This window comes from Plutella xylostella, chromosome 4 (assembly GCF_932276165.1).
Source record: "Plutella xylostella chromosome 4, ilPluXylo3.1, whole genome shotgun sequence".
Classification (NCBI taxonomy): Eukaryota; Metazoa; Arthropoda; class Insecta; order Lepidoptera; family Plutellidae; genus Plutella; species Plutella xylostella.
Window position 1 is genome coordinate 5,126,770 of NC_063984.1, and position 23,209 is coordinate 5,149,978.

At 35.8% G+C, this 23,209-nt stretch overlaps 4 protein-coding genes across 4 annotated transcripts; 2 read left to right on the forward strand and 2 right to left on the reverse strand.

Annotated features, from left to right (window-relative positions):
* Positions 1-121: 121 nt before the first annotated feature.
* On the reverse strand, positions 122-7,356 carry LOC105380314 (26S proteasome non-ATPase regulatory subunit 6). Its single transcript, XM_038120989.2, has 6 exons — positions 6,904-7,356; positions 6,610-6,784; positions 6,163-6,322; positions 4,458-4,642; positions 1,111-1,286; positions 122-595 (listed from the first exon to the last, which is right to left on the reverse strand). The coding sequence occupies exons 1-6, from the start codon at positions 7,179-7,181 to the stop codon at positions 421-423; spliced, it is 1,149 nt and encodes a 382-aa protein (XP_037976917.2). The 5' UTR covers positions 7,182-7,356; the 3' UTR covers positions 122-420.
* A 944-nt stretch (positions 7,357-8,300) lies between these two features.
* LOC105380311 (exonuclease mut-7 homolog) lies at positions 8,301-11,017 on the forward strand. Its single transcript, XM_011549835.3, has one exon. The coding sequence runs from the start codon at positions 8,484-8,486 to the stop codon at positions 10,998-11,000; it is 2,517 nt and encodes an 838-aa protein (XP_011548137.3). The 5' UTR covers positions 8,301-8,483; the 3' UTR covers positions 11,001-11,017.
* Positions 11,018-11,623: 606 nt separating this feature from the next.
* LOC105380313 (geranylgeranyl transferase type-2 subunit alpha) lies at positions 11,624-16,742 on the reverse strand. The gene is made up of 10 exons (XM_011549836.3): positions 16,622-16,742; positions 16,427-16,537; positions 15,701-15,816; positions 15,323-15,522; positions 15,000-15,161; positions 14,463-14,576; positions 13,713-13,939; positions 13,420-13,603; positions 12,839-13,167; positions 11,624-11,851 (listed from the first exon to the last, which is right to left on the reverse strand). The coding sequence occupies exons 1-10, from the start codon at positions 16,622-16,624 to the stop codon at positions 11,702-11,704; spliced, it is 1,596 nt and encodes a 531-aa protein (XP_011548138.3). The 5' UTR covers positions 16,625-16,742; the 3' UTR covers positions 11,624-11,701.
* Positions 16,743-21,155: 4,413 nt separating this feature from the next.
* On the forward strand, positions 21,156-23,122 carry LOC105380310 (ras-related protein Rab-30). The gene is made up of 3 exons (XM_038121143.2): positions 21,156-21,477; positions 21,566-21,810; positions 21,896-23,122. The coding sequence occupies exons 1-3, from the start codon at positions 21,298-21,300 to the stop codon at positions 22,092-22,094; spliced, it is 624 nt and encodes a 207-aa protein (XP_037977071.1). The 5' UTR covers positions 21,156-21,297; the 3' UTR covers positions 22,095-23,122.
* Positions 23,123-23,209: the final 87 nt, after the last annotated feature.

Here is a 23,209-nt window from a genome sequence, read left to right on the forward strand (position 1 = left end):
AAGTTACAAAAGTACGAGTGTGTTTGATCTGAATAACGCTAAAGTGAAATTACGAAATAGTGAAGTAACGCTAAATGTAGGCATAAATTGGAACACTAATTTCTAATATCAAAAACAAGTATAATTTTTTTACGTACATTTATTTAAAAAAAGCATTAGAGTACACTCAATTTTCTATAGACTATTATTAGTTTTAATCTATTATTTATAATTAATTATCTTAGTCTTATAATACGACTTATATTTTTTATAAAGCGATTTAACAAAGAAGCGACCGAGAAACCGACATCTAAAACGCAGATTCAAATCGTTCAACGTACAAAATCAATTTAAAAAACCGCGCAGAACGCGTTCCAAATTCGAACGCGCAAAAATAAAACTAACTACAAAAAAAAGTAAATCGAGTGTACCACAGAGAATCTAGAAGTTGATGACACTGGCCAGCTTCTTGACCCTGTTGAGCAGCAGGTCGCCCTCGCGGATGGTGGCCTGGTACAGCTGCGAGCGGTCGGCGTCGGCGCCGCGGCCCGAGCCCGTCACCACGCAGCCGCCCACCGCGTCGATGCGGCACTGCAGCCGACCTGCTGCTGTGAAGCTGTGGAGAATTGGTAGGGTTGATGAGTTATGTATAATTTAATATGGTCTGGTAAATATATGTCGTTTTGAAACAATAAGAAGGAAAGTTTGTTCAAAATTGTCTACCCAAACGATTATATCATTAAAGCTTCTGCAGCAAATAGCTTAATATCATCAGCTTAGCCTAATAACGATTTTGAGAGCTATCCAAAGCCTTGTTTATTTTGTAGAGACTACAAAATCATTCATTTTTTTATTTGTTATAGTTAACCAAGTCTAATGTCTGATGCAAGTCTTCAGTGGAACCCTGAGCTTATCTCACCCTATCCATAATAATAATATATCATGCTAAGTGGTAATACATAGTTATTATCAAATAAAGTAAATTAAATTGGTGGACTGAAAGTGTCCTCGTCTCTAAAAAATCTTACATAACCAGCTGGAACCAATGGTTGAAGACTGGTAGCGTTGATATATACAACTTACCGCGACAAAACAAGCTTATATCAAAGATACAATTTTATTCACACTTACACAGCAATCTCATCCTCAACGAACTCGCGCGTCACCCCGAACGTGTCGGCGATGTTGTCGAGGCTGAGCGAGCGATAGGCGCGCAGCAGCTGCACGTACGCCTTGATGCGCGCCTCGCGCACGTAGTGCTGGTAGTGGGGGCGGAACACCGGGTCCACGCAGATTTGGGTTTCCACCTGCGGGTGATAGCATGGTGAGAAGGGTGGTGCAATGTTGTCTACCCATTAGCCATTTGTGGGAGAGCTAAAGTTCACCCAGCTTCAGTTTTACAGGATATCTTTTAATGGGCGGTTTGGCATGTTATACTGTAATTTGAGTGAAGGTATCCATAGAACTTCATACACCACTGCGAAATATAAAACCGAATATGTACCTACAATTAAATGGATGCCATGTGATCATGTGATAAAGTCTTTACTTTAACTAATATAGCTGCTAGCTTAACTAAAACACAAAAAAAAACGACATAACTAAAATTTATATCCAAGACTCCCAAGAAACCACTTAGAAGGAAATCCAATAATGGGAGGAAGTGTCTGCAATGCCACACAATCCACCAAACAACTGCTTATGCTGACTCATGACCGACTACACATTAAGGGTCTGCAATAGGGAATCGAGGGTTGGCATTGTCATAGAATTATGTAGTAAATGATGCTCTACAGCCTTGAAAAAAATCACACAGGTAGTTGAAGAGTCTAGCTAGGTGCTGAATCATTCGAATTTAAGTAAATGATTATGGATAACTGTAAATTAATTTCAGAATATCAAGAAAAACCAGTCAATCACACTCCCGTATTGTAACAACTGTGTCGTAATTATAAAGAATTTTCATATGATTTTTATCATATTATAAAGTTAAAGGCTTGGACTAGGCGCTAAATACCTTGTTTTTTTAATAAACACACACTTATTTTGTGTAAATTAATCCCAAACTTGAGCAATTTTTTTCCCTCAAATCTTCATACAAATATCTATGGCGGCTTTCTGTGTTATAAAATCATAAACACAAGTGACGTTTGACTCAGTTGGCCGCTGGCCTCCAAAGAAGGGTCACGTCGGTTTAGGCAGCACTGACAGCTCGCGATCTTATCGTGTACAGATACAAAATCACTGCACATTGGTTGTCATTGCACTTTTTCAACTTTTATGACACCAACATAATTTGATTTGAAATTGAGGAAGCATAATTCTTCCAGTATATTCAATACATTAAATTAAATTAGATAGTGTGCAATATTCTCGTGATATTACAGTCTCGTAAAGGTCTGATGAGGAGCAGGAATATAGCGAATGGATCTAAGTGATGACAATACGCACGAACATTAGGTTAGGGATCAAAAATACAGTCTCTTGGTGCTGGTTGAGGTATGGTCTCGTGAGGATCTGATGAGGGCAGTAACACGGTGGTGGCTCAATTTTATTTCAAAGATGTTAATAGCTAAAAGCATCGAGTTTGGGCTATTAAGTATGTTTTTCAGAGAGAGAGAAAGAGATTTTGTTTTTCCTCTGGATGTGTTAGGTTTACTGGGTTTACTAAGTTCATTCTGTTAATGGCATCAAGTTGTTATGTGTTCATAAGTAATAATTATTTATTAACAAAATGCTGTTGATTCTCCACGAAAATGTAAAAATAAAAATAAAATAAATAAAAATAAATTCGTAACGTAAAATTGTCAATGACGGAATTTCTTCTATAGACAGTAGCCACAAAAAAAACAAACGATAGATGGCGTGATTTGAAGATAAAGATACATTTTTTCGACACATAGACAGCAACAACAAAAAAAATACAGATTTAAAGAAAAGAAACACATACTTATACAAAACAACAAAGAAAAAAAAGGATACACATCAAAATAACTGGAAAAAATATAAGCCCCAATTTACTTGTGTGGGACAGGGAGTACCATAATATTTTTTTTGGGGTACTCCCCATCTATGCGAAATATAAGCTTGATATCTTTACCCGTTTCTGAGAAAAAGGGCGGTGACAGACAGTCAGTCAGACAGACGGACAACAAAGAGATCCTATAACGGTTGCTTTTTTTCTTTTGACGTTCGAAACCCTAAAATTAAGTAAAAATATTATGCTGCCAAAAAATGTACTTACAGGTATTGAAAAAGCGGTATATAAACAAATTATACCAGCAGAGGGTTCACCATTCACCACTAAGCTGAATGTTACTTAGAAAACGGCCTTGAGTGGCGGTCAAGTTGGTCCCCGCCTGCGATACTTTCCATTAACATTGGGACTCGTTTTCATGTTTTTAGCGTACAGTCAGGTTTTTAGTTTTTTATAATTGTATTTTTTTATTTGTAACTTTTTAGTTGTTTTTATTTTATGAAATTTTACGTCGGTAGGTAGTTCATGATCATTTTTTATTTCAATAATTTTGGTGTTGTTATTTAAATACCTTCAATATGCATATTTTTGTAATGTGAAAATCAAGTCCTTTCATTTGATACCTTACACGGCAAAGTTGAATTATTATTTTTTCGATCATCACGTTATGTCCTCAAGAGGGCGCTATGTACATTTTAATGGAACGTCACATAGCCTATAGCCATCGCGCCATCAATACGCTTCTAACAATACCTCATACATCAAAATCTATCAAGCCGTTTAGGCTACAGGAGGGAACAAAGAAACAGACAAACATACATATATACATACATACAATCAAAAAACATTACCCTCCTCCTTCGGCAGTCGGGTAAAAAGGAGTAAGACAGGGGATCATTCTGAACTTTTGCTCTACGAGTTTTGGAAATTAACAAAAAAAAACCTTTTTCATAGAAACTTTGTTGGACATGTGACTTTTTACCATGGAAAACGAATATTTTTTTTCGCGAATTTGCAAATCTCGTAGAACAAAAGTTGTTCAGAATGACCCCTTGAGTCATCCCCTTTTGGCTTAGTATAGCCCTTTTGCGACACTATGTATTTACTTTGCTTTGTCGTCGGGGTTCAGTTGGCTGGAGGATGCCCAAAACTTATTATCTACACTTTAATACTTTTAGTTACCTTTCTACAAGTAAATACCACATTTGTTTGAGAAAGCTAATCGGGTTCCGAGTATAGAGTAAAGTGGCACCCCTATTAATTTCTACTCTTTCCTGGTGCCTACCAGTGTAAGTAAGAATTATACTTACTTACCCTAAAATCACCCAAAATGTACTTGAACATAATTGTCAATAAAGTTGGCGAGTAAAAGTTTATCGACCCACTGTGCAAACTTACATGTGTGCGTGTCACTGCGTGTGCTGTGTGAAGAGCATTGAAAACCCAAAATTGGCGCGGCACGTCACCCTGTACGGGCCCTTAAGAAGACTATAAAACATACCCAGGCGAGGCTCTTCATGAAGTCCGCATACCGGCACTCGTGCAGCGACTCCACCAGCTCGCGCAGCTCGGGGAAGCGCGAGCGCAGCGCCTGCACGGCCGCGCCCTGCCGCCGCAGCGCCGCCTGCAGCGCGTGCCGCTCCAGCGCCAGCGCGCACGCTAGCACGCAGTACTGGATTATTGTGCCTGCGGGGAGAAATTGAGAAGATTAGACATTAACAGCGCGGGTATGTCTGAACGATTACTTAGTAACTCATACAAATAATATGTGAACATCATTGTGAAGAATAAATTATGTGCATTACGCATATTATAAAAAAAATGGTAAGACGCAGTAACTAGCCAAACAGCTATCATGAAATTCTGATTTATAATAACAAAACATTAAAATTGCAAACAGCGATAAATATAAAACTTAGTACCAATATCAAAATCATATTTCTTCATCTCCTTTGTTTTCATACTACTTATACATAAATGAAGCCAAAGTTATGTAATTTTAATTTTAATTTTTAATTATTTATTGTTCCACCAACAGAATAACACACATGCAATTTATTAAAAACTAAGACACAAAAAGGTTCTCGTGTGCATCCCTATTACAGGCGGAAGCAACATTCATTGAACTGCTAAATACTTAATAGTTGGCATGCAATATTATACAGAATTAATATTAAAAGAATTTAAAAACATTCATACATCATAAATTACATTAGCTTATAATTTTATATAAATTTCATTAAAAAATGTATTTATACTATATACTAGGCTATAGCATAAAATAAAAACAATAATTAATTAAAACTAAAATCAATATTATTAATTCATTTATACCAAATGGTTCAGTGCTGTACTTTTGAAAATTGCTAGAGAGTCATGGTAAATGTCAATAGTTTCAGCGTTGGCATGTATCTCTTCATTTATTTGGTTATACGCGGATAGCATCCTAAATAAGGGAGAGTTATTTCCAGTGTTTGTCCTGAAGGTTGGAATATGGAAGGTGCGGGTATGAGGCAGTCTACGATTAGATCTGGGCACCGCTAGGGATATTCTGTTCAATGCTTCCGGACAAAATGAAACCCCGTGGACGAGCTTCCATAGGAAAATTAATTCCAACAGTTTACGACGAGATTCTAATGATATTATCTTAAAGTAATCAAGGCGAGCATCGTAAGAGTTTTTGTGACTAAAACCTTCCTCGTGATATGCTAGATGTCTAGTGAAAGATCTTTGGATACGTTCTATACGTTCCTTGTGGACATTGTAGATAGGGTCCCATATCACAGATGAATATTCTAATGTGCTACGTACTAAAGAGTTGAACAACATTATTTTTGTGCTAGATTTAAAATCTTTTGCCATTCGTTTAATGAAACCTACCATTTTCAAAGATTTAGTTATGATATGATCATAGTGGGCAGTGAAGGTCAATTTACTATCGAGTATCACACCCAAGTCTCTAATTTGATTAACCTCAGCAACTGGTTCATGATCTATTGTATATAGGGATTCGATTTTAGCATAATGCTCTATGAATTTGGGAGAATATTGGACATATAATTTAGGAGGTAATGGCCACCACATTTGCCAGATCCTCCAGAACCAGTTCAATCCAGTGAAATTAGTCAGAATAAAATTATAATGTACCTAAGTAATGATACTGCCTACACTATATTCTAAAATTTTGGGTGAACAAGAAAACATACCAAAGTCAACCAATTCATAAGATTCAAAGGTGGAGACGCAGTCAATGAAGAGTTCAGCGGCCCGGTTGTAGTCTCTGACCGCCAGACAGTAGATGGCCTCATACGCCTTCAGCTTGTTGCGGGACCTCCAGTCGCCACCCTTGTCAACCAGCTCATGCGCCTGAAATATTATAAGGATATTCCATGAATTAGACATAATAAGTAAATATCTGCACTGCAGTTAAATGTTGGTTCCTGTCTATGATATTTTTATGACATTCAATATAAAAGTAGAATAGAATACTACTTTATTTGTTAACTGAACACAAATAACAATTTATACAGTGGATATCACTCAATAGGCAGCCTTATTGCTAAAAGCAATCTCTTCCAGGCAACCTTTGGGTGGAGGAATGACTTAAAGAATAAATGAGGATGGTGTACAAATAGTAGTGAGTATAAACTTACTTTTGTGACACATTTTCCCATTTCCTTCACATTACATCCATGGAAGTAGGCGATCCTGAACAATGCAAACATGGCGTCCAGCCTCCTGTTGGTGGTCAGGGTGGTATCCTCGTATTTAGACGTAGCTAGGGCAGTTGCTGCTTCCTTGTCGCCAATAGAACACAGGTAGTCAAGTCTGAAAATGTGAAATTTAGATAAATTTATTAATGATTTAGTTAGTGGGTCATTTTGGTTTCTGTTTTATAACATTTTCACAAGGACATATAACTAAGATACAAAAAAAAAGATAACTACCTGTCCTGCCACACTGGTGTTTCTGAGTCATCTTCTTTGAATTTGGATAATCTGTCCTGGTTTTCGTTAGCCATTTCATCAAACAATCTTTGGTCAAATTGCCACCCAAGATCAGTGCAAACCTCCTTGTAGTAAGGTGCCATGTTCCCATCCTTGATGCCTTTGAATAGCTGTTCTTTTAGCTGAGGGTCGTCCTTTAGCTCTGGCAAAGTTAGTTTGAACTTAATTCCGGCTAATGCCATGTATTCTGGTGTAGTACCTTCCGCAGACAGCTCCATGATGATGATAAACAAGAATTAATTTGTATAACGTAAAGATTCAAACTTTTTAGAAATAACTACGTGTAATACAAGACTAATGTATTTGGATTTATTTCAAGAAAAGACAACAAACACGAAAATAACGCAACAAAATGATTTTCACAATTTTTTTAAACTTCAATCAAGAATCAAGTCATGTCATGACGTTTTACTTTTTAATCTGTTTTTTTTTCTAGTGATGTGTTTATAACGAAAAAAAAAACGGTTTTTGAACTCGAATTTATTGGGTTTATAGATTGGGCAGACTAAAAGCAGAAGCAGCACTGCGTCTAGATAAGTTTGTAAATTAGAATGGCTGAGGCAAGAGGCTGATACACTAAATAAACGCGGGCCAGCTGAACTTACTGCTCTGCAACTGCCAAGACCTACCCTGCTACCTGATTTTAGCCATGGCGCAAGCAAGTAACCTGCTGCTGCTTTTGTAACTACCTACCTACAGAAATTCTAAAAAGTGGGAGAGGAGTTTTTTATTTGAGTGTATTTATTTTTTATTTAAGGGTTTTACGGCGCCGGATGCAACTTATAATCTTACCCGGATCTAGTCCTTGTTTAGGCACTTTACGCTTGTACGTAGTACTTATTATAAAGGTTGATGGAGTTTCAAGTGCCGACACACCATCGGACGCGGCTTACGAACTAAAAGGTACCATTCCGTGCATCGCTACAGCCGTAGGAAGCGCGCGGCTTACGACTATCAGAGTATGAAAATGTAAGACACTGCTACGACAGACACATACGGGACAAAATGACAGCCGTGCGCTGCCGACGACTGTCGCGATGCACGGAATAGTACCTTAAAGGTAGGTAAGGAATGTACACTAAGCTGTTGAAACTATCGGACGTAAGTCGCGGACGTAACCTTGAGCTGACCTTCAGCTTTCAGACGTCCGAGAGCGATCTGGCATGAACTGTCCCAAAAGACCGTGCACACTTATCAGTCGTGGCTAACAGCCGCGTCCGATGGTGTATCGGCACCTTCTGTCTATGGTTAACACAGACCAATACCTGACTGTCACACTGACGCGACAGATGACATTTCATCTGTCGCTCTCTCTCTCTCTGCCTATCGTGTGCCTATCGTTTTTTCGTAGAAATGAAAGAAATCAAACAGAAATGTTGCAATTTTTTAAATGTGCCTTTTAAATGAATAATATTGATATTAATATCATAATTCCAGTCCAGTGTAGGACTTAAAATTATTGTTAGATCAGTGTTCATTCCATAACGCATAACTGTGCAAATAGGATAGGAAATAATACAATGGATCTTCAAAAGCTAGTAGATGAAAACCAATCTATTAAAATTGTACCATCTATTGAAGATACGCTTCGCAGCTCTGGTTTCAATGTAGACTTAGACGAGTCAGCATTCTTGTGGTTTTCACAACTTCAAAGAACTTGGAAGACATGGAAAAAAAGTGTAACTGTGGAGAACAATATAGAATCATTTTATCAGTCAACCCAAGAGCCATTTAGACTTGCCTTGGCTTTAGTTATCAAATGTGACGAATTCAAAGACTGCAAACCGAAATCATTGCCATTTTGTATCATTGAAACACTTTCAAAATGGTCTGAAAGAAATAATGTGTCCCCTGATGAATATTTGAAACTACCTGCATTTAAAATAGCAATAACGCAGAGGAATCAATCGTTTTTTAATTTGATAGTCAAAACATATCAATTAACGACAATAAAGGAAGTCATTCTGCCAATGGTACATGATATTATTGAAGTTGGAAATTATAAACAAGCATGTCAAATAATCATAGCCATGAAGTTGTTTGATGATATTCCAATTGACACAGTGCTGTTTCCTCTGGTCCTCCAAGACAAACACAACATTATTGATGATTACCTTACAGAGTGCCCCCAACAGGTTACTCCATTTTTATTGTTTCTTGATAACCTCCTGGACAAAAGTTTTAATATTCGAGAGTATGTCCAAAATTACCTAGAAAATCATGCAGTTGGGGAGATTAAATATGAAAAATTGCATTACAAACCACTTGGAAAACTGGTAGCACGGCTCTGTAATAAATATAAAGTTCCTATTGAAACATGCAAGAACCTCAGCAAGAACCGCACCACTGGTGGGCTGAGGTACTTGATCCACCAGAAGTATCAAGAGCACAATGTGAGTGCATCAGTGTGGGAGGACCTTGTGAAGGATTCTCTGAAGCAAAATGTTGGCTCAGCTGCAGAGTTCATAGATATGCTTACTGAATATGACAGAAAAGAAGCCCTGAAATGGGCCAAGTACTTGAATATGCCTGAATGTGACTACCCACCTGGGCTGACGGCAATGCCAACACAGTCTGGACAAGACGAAGCTGAAGAAGATTGGGATGTCCAACAAAATGAAGAAGAATGTTATAAATTAACTTTACAGGATGACCAAATAATTCTCGTAGACACAGGGGAAAAGTTCTATGACATGATGAATTCTAATTTAACAAAAAGTAGAGTTGTGAGCATTGACTGTGAATGGAAGCCTTCATTTGGAGCAACTCAGTCACAGGTTGCTCTTATACAAGTAGGCACATTTGAAAAAGTTTACCTCATTGATTCAGTACTGTTGAATAGTAAGGAATATTTAAGTTTCTGGTATACTTTTAACAAATCCCTATTGGATAATGCTGAAATTATTAAACTTGGCTTTGGACTGGAACAGGACTTGCGGGAGATGAAGGCATGCATTACAGGTTTAAGCAACATTAAAGTAAAAGGAGAGGGCCTCTTAGATCTGGCATTGCTATGGAAAAGTCTTTTGAATAGTGGTTTTGCTCTAACAAGCCGTAATGATATTGCTGGGAATAGTCTAAGCACCCTTGTTCAACTGTGTTTTGGAGTTCCACTGGCCAAGACGGAACAGTGTTCTAATTGGGAACTGAGACCATTAAGAAGTACTCAAATTCACTATGCTGCTCTAGATGCTCATGTACTTCTAGAAATATACTATTACCTCCAAAATAGGTGCCTTAAACAGGGCATAAAATTTGATGAAATATGCAATGATGTCATGCTAGAAGGTAAACAAAAAAGCTCGAAGAAGTTAAAAGTGGCAGATAGAATTCAGTCTTCATTTAACAGTATGCCACAAAGATCACCAGACCAAATAAAATTTTCTGTTGATCCTAAACTTTCTGATCTACTGTCTTATTTAAGATATTGTGGTTTTGATTCAACAGTTACATCACCAACAATGCTGTGGCATGACATTATAAATCTTGCCATATCTGAAGATAGATTGTTGCTCATACCAAAAATGAAGTTCTCACCAACTCCCAATTATTCACAGTCTTCGATTTTTGAAGTAGGACCAGGCAATGTAAATGACCAGATCAAAAAAATCCTTGCCTATTTTAGAGTTGATTTGAAAGCCTGTAAACTGCTCAGCAGATGTGTATACTGTAATGAAGCACAGTTCAAAATGCTGACATCCAATGAAGTACACAATATTTACAATGATTATGTTAAGTCTTCATCATACACAAATAAATATACAGAAAACGAATATGAAGATGATGATGTAAATTATGATAACTTCCTCAGTGACTCTGACTGTGATGACGAATTATACGTCCCTGTCTCCAATACAGTAGGCCCTAAGGTTAATAAAAGTGTGCCTCTCCAGTATGAGGGCATTGATAAACTTATAAAAAGTAATCATCAGGCTATGCTCTGTGAAGGCTGTGGGAAACTGTTATGGGAAGAAGAGGAAATAATGAAAGCTGCTGGTGATGTGATAAATAAATTGGCAAAATTATCAATAGCATAGGTATATAGATAAGTTATAGTATTTAGTACAAAACACAAGCAATAAACAACACAGTGATAATTTAAAACTAAGTTATTATTGTATTTTTGTAAAACCTTTATTGTAAATAGATTGCCCAAATTTATAATAGTAATTGAGGCAAATAAGTGCTTCAACATCCATTTTATGAATAAGAAATAATCATTAACAATATTCTTAGGCATAACTATTAGAATCTAATATTACCTACCTATTTACGCAGCTAGATATAAACATAGTAATAGGTAGCTACCTATAAGTAGTATTTGATAATAACAAAACCTTAGGCTGTATTTAATTTAATTGAAATTCTTACCTACATTTTAATTCAGATAGATCTGATCAGATCAAAGCCAAAATATTAATATGAGTTATATTGAACATTAAGCTATGTTCAAACCATGTATTGTTTTGAAAATGTTATAGTTAAATATTTGTTGTTTGTTTTGATATATTCTGTGCGTTTTTTAAAACTCCAAATTAACCTTATCTCGAATTTAAAATATAGGTACAGCATAAAATGTTATAATGATACAGTACAACTTATTACTTATTCTATAATCATTTTGTAATACCTACTAAGAAATAATAATAAAATGCACATGGATAGTATGAAGCAGTTGTCTTATTTATTAGTAGAAGCTGTTGGTCGTAGTCGTACGTACATTGAAATAAGCTAAGAGTTAATAAATTACATTGTAAGTTACCCTATTCCTAAATGATTGAATTTCTTCACTGGTCAGGCTGTCGTTCTCACTCAAGTCTAATTCTTGTAACTGCAATATTGGGAATCCTTTCAGAGTTGATAATTTATTATTCTTCAAATTTAGTACCTGAAAGATAAATTCAGAAAAAAATATTATATTTACTGCGTTGTGTGTAACAAACTAATTCAAAAGCTGTGTATGAAGCGATTTTAAAAAATCTTTCCCGTTTTACAAAGCTTTCTTAAATTTTATTTTTTATTTCCCGTTTTATAGACTTTTTACTATGAAGATTTATATTTTTTTTCGAGAATTTTGACATTCTGCACAGGTGGGCTTATAGTCGTTTGCAATAGAATCCAACAATCATGTAAACAAACCAAATTGTCACGATTACTCCGTAATCACATACATTTGACGAGCAATTATGAACATAGTCTGATTTCAACGAACGCACCATTGTTTTCACATTATCTTCAACACGGTTTAACTTGTATTTATAAGTTAAATTTGTTAAAACATTTGCAACGTAAAAATTTCGAAGTATTTGACAAGCTGTCATCTTAGTTTTTTACTCATCGAACTCTATAAGTCATTGAAAAGTTAGTGTTGTTCGTAATGTGAGGTTATCTTTTATTTTTAATTTAATAAATTATTTTAATTTAATATTATTTGAATACAATAAATTTTTTTTTTCAAGAGCTTAAGGAAGAAATGAAAAAGCTCGACGGCATTTTAGACACGGCAAGCGATGACACAGTGGTTCCATTTATAATTACGGTCACCGGCGACACTTCTGATAGTGATGATGACGAAGACGAAGATTTAAATTTGTTTTAATAAACACTTTTTATGTATAATCAGTTTTATTTTATAGTCTATGGCTTATATATTTAATCTAATTAGAACACTATGACATCACTATGGGCATAAACAATACGCTGTCAATGTCAGCCCGCCATATTTGTTTACATGATTGTTGGATTCTATTGCAAACGATTATACATAATAATATAACGAACATGCTGTACACGTTGGTTTCAGCTTAGTATAGCCTTTTTGCAACACCCTGTATATTGCACATAGGTACACAGTTGAATCGGAACATTATCTTACCTTGCAGTGTTGCAAAACTACCAGCGATGGCAGAACGCGGGATGTCAAGTTCTGATTGCTCAAATCTACGGTCTCACAATAACTAAAGTATTGCAGGTGTGGCAGACAGGCAATCTTCTCACTCAATGTAATTTTGAGATTAACATCAACATTTTCATCATATTTTTCACTGAGAACATTCTCAATATTCCATTTGGTTATTAAATCATCATAATATCCTGCTCGTAACGTATCAATCGTTTTCAGTAACTGTAATTTGGTTATAGTTTCGTCGTGATGTTGCTTAGGATCTATGCAATGTAGAAATATGGTTGTCGTCAACAGGGTCCCTGAAAAACACAAAAGGAGAGGTTAACCACAATTTATTTTTATATTATGTACACGAAGAACAACTATCAAGAAGGATCAACTATCACGTTGATCCTCGCACTTTTAAGAAGAAAGTCTGTCGTTAAATTGGTCTATAATACTACAGCCAGACACGCTTGATACATGTAATTAATCTCGTGGACAAAGAAGTGGTTCTTACAAGAAGTACCTACATGGTTATAAGATTTTAGATTGTGTTAATAATAACTCACACTTGCTGTCCGGCTCGAAGTCAAGCAGTTGCCGGCATGAATCCAACTGCTTTTTTAGTTCATCTATGACTGGTTTGGAATATTGCCTTTGGAAACTAATTTTAGACTTGCCAATATAGGTAGATCCATCGAGCCTCTTACATGACAGAACCTGTGTTTCATTGTTGTCATCTTCAAACAGAAGCTGTAAGTAATAGTAGGTAGATATTTATAGACCTTACTGAGGGGGATTTACTCAATCCATTTTGCAATTTACAGATTATAATAAACAATATAGCAATTAAATATCATACCTTAACATCTAGGTCATCAGTTATAGCGTTATGAATATCATATATCCATAAATTATCAAAATTGTTTCCAGTGCAGGATGTCCATTCGCCATCTACACAAGTATCGTTAAACATTATCTTTATCTTGCTCTGAACAAAGTCTTTGGACACATTTTTGTTCATCGCTACTGTTGTCTTCTTTGGAGAAACTCTGCAGACAACCACTTGAGTGGCTTCTTTTACAGCTCCTGAAATATTGCATATACATTTAGATAAATAAATTAGTTGCTAAGCTATGCGAGGTTGTTAGGTGTTAAAATATCGTTCCTGCAGCGGCCATCAGGCAGGAGTAGTCTGTTTAACGTTATTGTTTTTTTACATGAATTTCCGAATACCTAATAATGGCCACCGGCGCAATATAGGGGCAAGGCAGACCCAGATTCGACTTACAGGTCCTATTACAAAAGTTGTTTAAAATGACCTCCTGAGTCACCCCCTTTCGGCTTGGTGTACCCTAAGAAACCTTTTTGTATAAATGTCTGTTTGTCTGTACCTACATACTACTACTACTACTACTTATACCACTTTTGCAACACCCTCTATAATGGGGAGAAAAACATAAAGATAATTACAGATGGCGCCTTAGGCGACTGTGTCCCCATTTTTCTCCCCAAGAATGTAATAGGTCAGAACCTGAAATGCACACTCGATTGTGCTGCCAAAGTTTCACTTGAATTTCATCCCCATTAGATGAATGAGTAGATGACATACCTAGCAGCCAGCGCTGGTAGAACCAGGCGCTGGTGTCGTCGGGGTCGGTGAAGGCGGCGCTCTGCACCAGCTCCAGCTCGTGTCGGTGGTGGCTGTCCTCGATGGGGCGCCCCGCTGGAACCGAAAACATTTATAAATGTTAGTATGCAGACATGATGAAAAGTTTATAGAAGACTTTGCACTACTGCGTAATGAAAAATTAATTATAGAGCTTCCACTACGTTATTGTATTTTAGACGTTTCCTTATGTCTGGGAAGTTAAGTTGGTTTTCCTTTGCAGTCATCAAATATGTATGGGATTTCGAATGTCAAAAAACCAATAATATAATGGACAGAGTATAAGTGCATGCATTGCACTTTAGGCTGCTGCTCCGATTTTTTAACAGAGGATTTTTTCCTCAGTTTTAATGTTACCTCATGTGCACAATTAGTTTCAAATGTAACTACTACATAACCAATAATATCTTAAAATGAATTATCAGCCTTATCAAATTAGGCCTAGCAGCCTCACTTTCTAAAATGATTACCTAAATTTACCTTCTAAATCAGGATACAATTCTACTAGCATCTTGCTTCTGTAGTGCCAAGCAGAGTAGTTTGAAAAGTTCTCATACAATTTTTCTGTTGTGAAATCAAACTCGTCCTTTAGTGGTGGCTTGTACTGTTGCACCACAAACCTCCTGTAGTCCCAAGTGTGAACTGAAAAAGAAAAAAAACGATTAATTTAACAGAAGTTTTCAAAAAGTGGGCAAAGGAAAAAAAGCTATGCTTGGTGTATCTCTGAAGAACCATTACCAGAAATGAGGTAAGAGGCTTTTTTTTAAGTAACTTGGGAAGATTTTTATATCAGTTTTACTTACAGTTCCTTTCGTCTAATTTGAGATACTTGTCACATAGCGCAAGTTCTTTCCTCCAGTCCGGGTCACACCTGCTAGTGAGCACCCACTCTCTATGGTGCCAGGCGCAGTAAGACTTTGGATTCACTTTCAGACAATATTCAGTTAAATTCAATTCCCCATCAAAAGACTTTGACAACTCCTCAGCATTTTCTTCAGTTTTTCTGTAAATTTATTTACAAGCTTTTTTATTTGACAGATCTCATGATGATTTTCTGAAATCTGTTTATGAGAAAATGAATTTGCAGTTTTTTATTAATTTAAATTTACATTAATTTGAATTTTATTCAAATGTTTTTAACTATAATTCTATCTAATTGGTATATTTTTTATTTAACTTACTTAAAAATATTTAAGATATCTCTTCTTATGTTCCACAGTGTATAAATGTCTGGGTTAGCTACTAGCACCTGGCCAGTAATTTCTAACAGCTCCTTATCCAGCTCAGAGTCACTTCTCTGAAAGGAAATAATAATAAATAACAGTGAATCTAATACAGCTTTACAAATAGGTGGTGGGTATAGTCCCTTCCATGGAATAGTGGGCACCAACACAGTATGAACATATTAATTATGATGTGTCCTTGGTATTCCTCTAACTAAAACATAGATTATGAGCAGGGGAAGAAACATTGTAGTGGTTAGTTTTGACTCTGTTGAGTTTTATGTATTTTATAGATCTTAAAATGTTATATTTAAAATACCTTAAACTTGTAGACGACCGAATGGCGTAGTGGTTAGTGACCCTGACTACTGAGCCGATGGTCCCGGGTTCGATTCCCGGCTGGGGCAGATATTTGTTTAAACACAGATATTTGTTCTCAGGTCTTGGATGTGCCCGTAAAATGGCAATAGGCCCGCCCCCTATTACATTGGGACTAACATACACTCTGGCGAAAAGTGGGTGCAGCAATGCACCTCTGCCTACCCCGCAAGGGAGTACATTAGTACAAGGCGTGAGTGCGTGTTTTTTTTTTTTTTAAACTTGTAAAGATTTAATCAGTTTATCGATGTTTGGAATTTTATCATCTAAAGCTGCCTACAGTGACTAAGAATTATATTTTCATACCTTTTGCTGTATTTTTTTCATTGCATGTTTAAATATTTTCAGTTTCTCTTGACGTTCCTTTTCCTTTCGTGCCTTTTCTTCTTCCGATGTACGAACTTTAACTCTTCCGTGCTGAAATTTAAAACCGAATTCATTAAGTAAATTTTATTTTTATAAATCATTCATTTATTTTTTTACTAAGTAACTATTACTTACCATTTTCGGAATGTATATTTCTTTTTTGTATTAAGATATACTATCTATATTGTTAAAACTCAACAGTAACTCGGTGCTATTAACGAATTTACTTTAAAATGAACCTTAATTTTTAATATTTTTATTAAAAATAATTAAAATTATAAATTACAAAGGTAGGGGAAAGGGAGACAAGCAGGGGGGGGTCACTGCCTTAATGGCTGAACTTTTAGTAGAAGGTAGCGCCATCTCTTTATATTACTCTTATTACCAAAAAAGATGTAAGATGGCGTTATGAACAAGACCATAGAACAATAACAAGACACATAGATAAGTAGTATTTGAATGTCAACATTGTCATGATCTATGGCTATTATGAAGAAATTGCGTGTCAGTGTCAGTTCAGTTGTCTTACAATGTCTCGCAAATAACATTTTTGTAATAAAAGCCTATACTCTCGGTATACTTATCGTTATTTATAAATTTTAAATACCTACAAATAAAAATAAACATGGTGTGTTAAGAAAAAGCATCTTTATCCACAAAAAGTGTTTTTATGAAATTCTTGTGACCTGACAGATTCCATATGGATCCAGGTTCCATGTGGTTCCACGGCACTGGCAAAGAGCGATCGACATCTTCATATCCGCTGAAGATTAAAATACTATGTGTACCAAACTGATAAATGTCGTCAAAGATTTGCCTCGCGAGGATAAATGATGCACTATTGGACGAAATGACTTTATCACCACAAGTGACAAGATTTGCTTCTCTTGGGAAACATAAACTAGCAAAACATGAAGTGGTTTTCATGGTGAAAGGAATAAAAAAGGAATACACACACCCACTCGCATATTATTTTACAAGTGACATGAACAAAACTGAACTGAAACATTGTTATATGCGAGGTAATAAAGAATTATATAATAATTTGTTTTTTATTTATTGTTGCATGTAGGTAGGTACATAAATAGATTGAACTTACATTTAGCTAATAAATGTAATAACTGTTGTGTGGTGTAACTACGTTAAGGCAAATATGTCTTATATCTTTATAGATTGAAGTTAATAGCCGGATCCCCACCAGACGATCCAACGCGATCCGATCGCGCGATCCACGAATTCTTACATACTAAACTTCTTGGATCGGGCGATCGGATCGCATTGGATCGTTTGGTGGAGATCCGGCTATTAACTTGTGATAACAATATCTATATATATACAGGGTGTCCCAACAGGGCACCCTGTATGTATGTACAATGAGGCTGAGAAATATAAAGAGATGGCGTGGCGCTGTTCAGTATGACGTATAGAGTATGACAAAAAACTCCTCGAGATGCCACTCTTTTCAGAATTGTTTATTTTTTCTCTATGGAGACAAGGAGCTGTCAGTGTCAGGCCAGCAGATGTCAGTTGACAATGACAAGACAAGACATGACATAGAGTATTTCCATAGATAAAGATACCGTCACATTATCGGACGCGGCTGTCAGCCGCGACTGATAAGTGTGCACGGTCTTTCGGGACGGTTCGTGCCAGCCCCCGTATTTTGTAACTTTTTGAGAGTTAGCAACCGGTGATAATTGGTATCAACTTAGAAACTTATTAACCGAAAACACCAAAAATCTTAGTGAAAGAAATATGCAAGAAGCCTACCAATATATCCTTACATTCAACATAAACGTTTGTGAAATCAGATAAGTCAGTAAAAAGTTATTAATTAATAATGTTCTAAGTTGTCAGCCGTTTTATACCAACCAACCCCACTCGGAGTTACATAATACGGGGGCAGATCGCTCTCGGACGTCTGAAGACCCGTACAGACAAGCCCAACGAAGGCCAACGAACGAATTTCGTTGGCCTTCGTTGCTGCAATCTGCCCTGTATTATGTATGATAAAATCCATCGTTGGGATAACCGTTGGCGTTCGTTGGCCCGGTGTGTACGCAGCTTTAAAGCTGAAGGTCAGCCCAAGGTTACGTCCGCGACTTACGTCCGATAGTTTGAACAGCGTAGCGTCCCAAAAGATGTGCACATTTATTTTATCTGACATCCACGTATTAGCCAAAACTGCAATGCATGTGTGGTGACTAGGTACAGTGAAACTATAAAGTCCTGAAATTAAATGAGGGCACTGCTATCTTTCATGTAGCAACCCTATATAGCGAAACATAACTGACTTTGATACTTGAAATTTTGCCTGTTAACTTCCTACCTATTTATGTATTTAAAAAAACAACAGACCATCCACAAAAAAAGCTCTTATTTATACAAGCTAGAAGGTGTTAATATGAAGGCTAATAGTGAAACCATTAAATATTTATTTAGATAAGTAACGTTATTACAACTGTATAAAAAAACTGGATCTGACGAAGGGCACACATAGTAAAGACATCAATTTCTCTTTTTGGACGGCCAGTTCTGTTTCTTCCAGGAGCTAGAAATATTCCATATTTTGCCCTCTTTGGCACGCTGCCGCTGGTCCGATATAACTATAAAATAAAATAAAAAAATCTTTTTGAGTTACACAATGCCCCCCAAATTCACACAATGTGAATTTAGTAAGTAAACAAACATATATCTTCAAGTATCAAAATGTTAAGGTTTAACTCAACTGAAACCAGATGAAACCTACAATCAGTGGTATGTAAACAATGTTCGACTTGGGCTCTAAACCTAGGTTTATCGATAAATGAAGCGTTGGTACTAATTAAAAATGAGTTACTACAATTTGTACAATGCTACATACCCGTCATAGACGCTGTACGAGCGTAAACATCCTCCAAATTCGACAAAATGTGTCCAGCTTGATGTTCCGCTAAACATTGTATAAAAACTCGATAAATAACTTCCCTAGCTTGACTAAGAATATTTTTCTTCATCTTCCTAATTGCAACCAAGCGTAACTTGTTGCTTTTATCTAGATTATCCTTAAAATTAATAAGAAAATTCAAAAAAACAGCCAACCGCCTATTGACATAAACAATTGTTATGACTTTTATGTTTCTTTTCTAATGGTGCCAGGCTCCTGAAAATTTTAGTTCCTCAAACATTAATTTCAGGACTTTATAGTTTCACTGTATATTCGCTAAAAAATACAGCAAACAACCATTAACAAATACGAATAGCCAAGTGTGGTGCCAGCATGAAATTTACAAATTCCAACAAATCCATACGTGTATGGCTGGCTTTTTATGCAGAGTACAACATGCATGTTGCATGACATTGACGGCAGCACCAACAACCATGGAAGTAATAATACAACAGGAATGCGCACTCGCCAAAATGATGCAAACAAAAATAGACCTAACGAATTCACCTTAAGATTTATATTTGAAGTGAAAGAGGCCGCGAGCCGATAGAGAGGGTTACCACAGAGCCCTTCCTCTCTTTCTAACAATTGCCAGGATTTAGTTGTGTAAACTTTAGTAGATTTTGTACGATGAGAGCTATGTAAAAAAAATATTAAATTAACTCATAGACTACTGTATATCATATCATTTTCAAAAACAAATTTATAATAAATCATTATAAACATGTAATTGTAATGGAATATTTGGTATTTGTATGAATAACAATTTCATAAAAAATATTGGTAGTTTTTCTAAATACTTTACGACAAGACCGAAGTTGTCAAGATGACGGATGACGTTTATACTGTTGTGAGAGACGTTATGGTTAGGGTGACCATTTATTCGTACTTTTGAATCACTTTCCATTAATTAGGACCTGTTTCATTCAACTTTTTGTTTCATTTTATACCTAAGTATCATTAGGTATTATTGTGGCTGTTATCTTATAAGGCTGGTAAAGAGTTATGAGCTGTTGATTTTTTTGGTGATAGATATGAGTATTATAAGATAGAATAGAATAGTAACGCGTAAATAAAGAAGATCCAATAAATACATTGTATTATACTTATTATAAAAATGTGTGTTGTTTGATTTCGCTCATATTTATTATTTACGTCAATCCTAACTCTCTAATTAAAACCAGTCCATCTTAGTAGAATTTGGTAAAAAGACAGATTGTTGTTGCTAGTTCAAACCTTAGGAATATCTAATTGATATGGAAAAAAAACATATCAATATAACATTGCAGTTGGCGCTGCAACAACATATCTATACAAATTTTACCTTCTCCCCATTTGTTTACTCAATTGTCATATCACCAAAATACATTCGTACTTACATTGCAATCGAATTATTCGAATAATAGGTAACTTTGAGACCATCGACACCTATTTTCGACATGATAGATTAGAAGTGATGTCTCATGAATTACCTAAAATTATGGTCACCAAAAATAGAAAGTGATGGAGGGCTCCGTGCTGACTATCTCTGTCGGCTCGTTTTTTTGGTTCAGTGCGCATTCCTGTTGTATTATTACTTCCATGCCAACAACTAAACAAAATCAATATAATCTGTGTGTGACGTGTGTGCATAGAGAAAATAACACTATGTCAACTATGTGTGTGTGTGTGTGTAAGTAGGCTGGCGCTGATATCATCGTGTGACTGATAGCTCTATTCTCAGAATAATTAATGTACTCTGTGTAAGTAGGTAAAGGCGAGGCTGGCAGGCCGTCCGATTAACCGTGAACAAATCAACAATAAATAACTTGAAGACGCTTAGTATTAATTTAATTAAGAATTCGTGTTTTGGTCATTAATTAATTAACCTAACAAGAATCGCTAAATGGCTGTCGTCAAAACCCCTGTTCTGAAAGTGATACTGTGTGGTGAATATGGTGTTGGAAAGAGCTCAATATTCCGCCGATTTATCAACAACACCTTTGTCCCTACTGTTGACAGACGGGCAACTTTAGGATTAGATCACTTTGATAAAGTTTACCATGTGGGCGACAAGGACGTTAAGGTGCGTGTGTGTTTTTTAAACTTATTCAACTTGCATCATGGTTCATTGTTTAGTACAGTGTCTTTATTAAACTATATTTCTTTTTCAGTTGCAACTATGGGACACAGGTGGTATGGAGAGGATCGCCTCTGTTACATCAAGCTATTACAAGTTTGCTGAAGCAGCTATCTTAGTATTTTCCCTGGATAATTCTTCATCATTCCACATTCTATCCCAACACCTACTGGACATTGTCACTTATGCTGAGAATGCCAAAATATATTTATGTGGTAACAAAGCCGATTTGGAGGGATTAACACCACAGGTGACTGATGCTGACATTGAAACTTTTTGGTGAGTTCACAACAATTTAATCCACTCATTATTTTTATCTTATTTGGCATTGCAATACACAACTTACCATCTAATTTCGTTTTAGTGAACAATGCCACAATTTGATCAGCACCACATACAAGACCTCCTGCAAGTCAGGGAAGGGCATTGAAGACATGTTCTCCGACATTGCCATGCAGCTGGTGGACTCCAACCGCTCCAGGATAGAGCTGCAGACTCTAGATCATGACAGCTTCAAGATATCAAACCCTGAGCCGGCAGAGGAACCACCCTGTAGTTGCTGATTTATTTAAAAGTATTAGTTTTGTATTAAAATAATATTAATTCTCATGTTTAACCACCAAGTAACTGTTAATTCATTGATATGCAATCAAACTATGTTTTAAAAAACTGGGGTGGGAGTTATTTGTGCTTGTTTTCAGTGAATGCTAACAGCATTTATACCTAATGCACTTGAAGATAAGTTGTTTGACTTGAAGTAGGTACCTTATTGGTAACTGTAAGTATTGTTGCATGCCATTGCAAAAGTTGCATTTTATTATCATTTATTTCAGAGCTTTCTTAGGTGGGTGTTGTGGTAATCCTTTTACATTTACACCATCAATATATCTTTTTTTGTGGCTGGAATGATTTATTCATAAGTTGTTATAATTGCACCCACTGCACCCAAATTAGGTTTTATGAGATGGTTTAACTTTGACATGAACATGTTTCATGATTGTATTACATAGTATTATTAATTTTGTGTGTATTGTTTGACATGGTAGAGCTAACAAAATTCTGTAAAACTATAAAATACTTAATGTAAACATTATAATTATATAAGGAAGCTTGGCTGCCAAAGTAGATGGTTGCATAATGCTGTGACTCATGGATATTATAAATAACTGGCCAGATGTTTGTTATTCATTTATGTAACTATGTGGTTTTAGGGTTCCATAAGTTAAATTGTCTGAAATACTTTTAAAGTTTTTGTTGTATAACTTAAACTTTATTTGTAAGTGAAACTGTGTCTTTAATTTTTTTTGTATTTAATTGATTGTGAAACTCTTAGGCAGTGTAGATCTGATTAATTTGATTTAATTTTTTTTTTGTATGGATCATTGTATTAGCTCTCTATTATAAAATACCTTTGAAATTGTATCAATTATTGATAACATCTATTTATGTAAGTGCTGCCGCTAACTCAGTAATAGGGTTGTTCTTTTACTGTAAAATAAGGTATTTTATTGCAAAGTTTGAGTTATGGTGCTATTATTATTTTATTTTAAAATATCAACAGCAGTTCATAATAAAATATACATATACACTACAGAATATTTTCATTTTATAAAAATCAATAGCTGATTCTAATTTTTTAGTCTAAAACACATGATGTCAAACAATTTTACCGAAATTC

Excerpts from the sequence above, each read along its gene's own strand:
- LOC105380314 (XM_038120989.2), bottom strand. The coding sequence starts at position 7,181 with ATGGAGCTGTCTGCGGAAGGTACTACACCAGAATACATGGCATTAGCC. Across the intron at positions 6,785-6,903 it reads ACACCAGTGTGGCAGGACAG|ACTTGACTACCTGTGTTCTA; the intron begins GTAGTTATCTTT and ends TCACATTTTCAG. Across the intron at positions 6,323-6,609 it reads TGGGAAAATGTGTCACAAAA|GCGCATGAGCTGGTTGACAA; the intron begins GTAAGTTTATAC and ends ATAATATTTCAG.
- LOC105380311 (XM_011549835.3), top strand. The coding sequence starts at position 8,484 with ATGGATCTTCAAAAGCTAGTAGATGAAAACCAATCTATTAAAATTGTA.
- LOC105380313 (XM_011549836.3), bottom strand. Across the intron at positions 13,604-13,712 it reads CTGATGACCTAGATGTTAAG|CTTCTGTTTGAAGATGACAA; the intron begins GTATGATATTTA and ends TATTACTTACAG. Across the intron at positions 13,168-13,419 it reads CTTCGAGCCGGACAGCAAGT|GGACCCTGTTGACGACAACC; the intron begins GTGAGTTATTAT and ends TGTGTTTTTCAG.
- LOC105380310 (XM_038121143.2), top strand. The coding sequence starts at position 21,298 with ATGGCTGTCGTCAAAACCCCTGTTCTGAAAGTGATACTGTGTGGTGAA. Across the intron at positions 21,478-21,565 it reads TGGGCGACAAGGACGTTAAG|TTGCAACTATGGGACACAGG; the intron begins GTGCGTGTGTGT and ends TTTCTTTTTCAG. Across the intron at positions 21,811-21,895 it reads GCTGACATTGAAACTTTTTG|TGAACAATGCCACAATTTGA; the intron begins GTGAGTTCACAA and ends ATTTCGTTTTAG.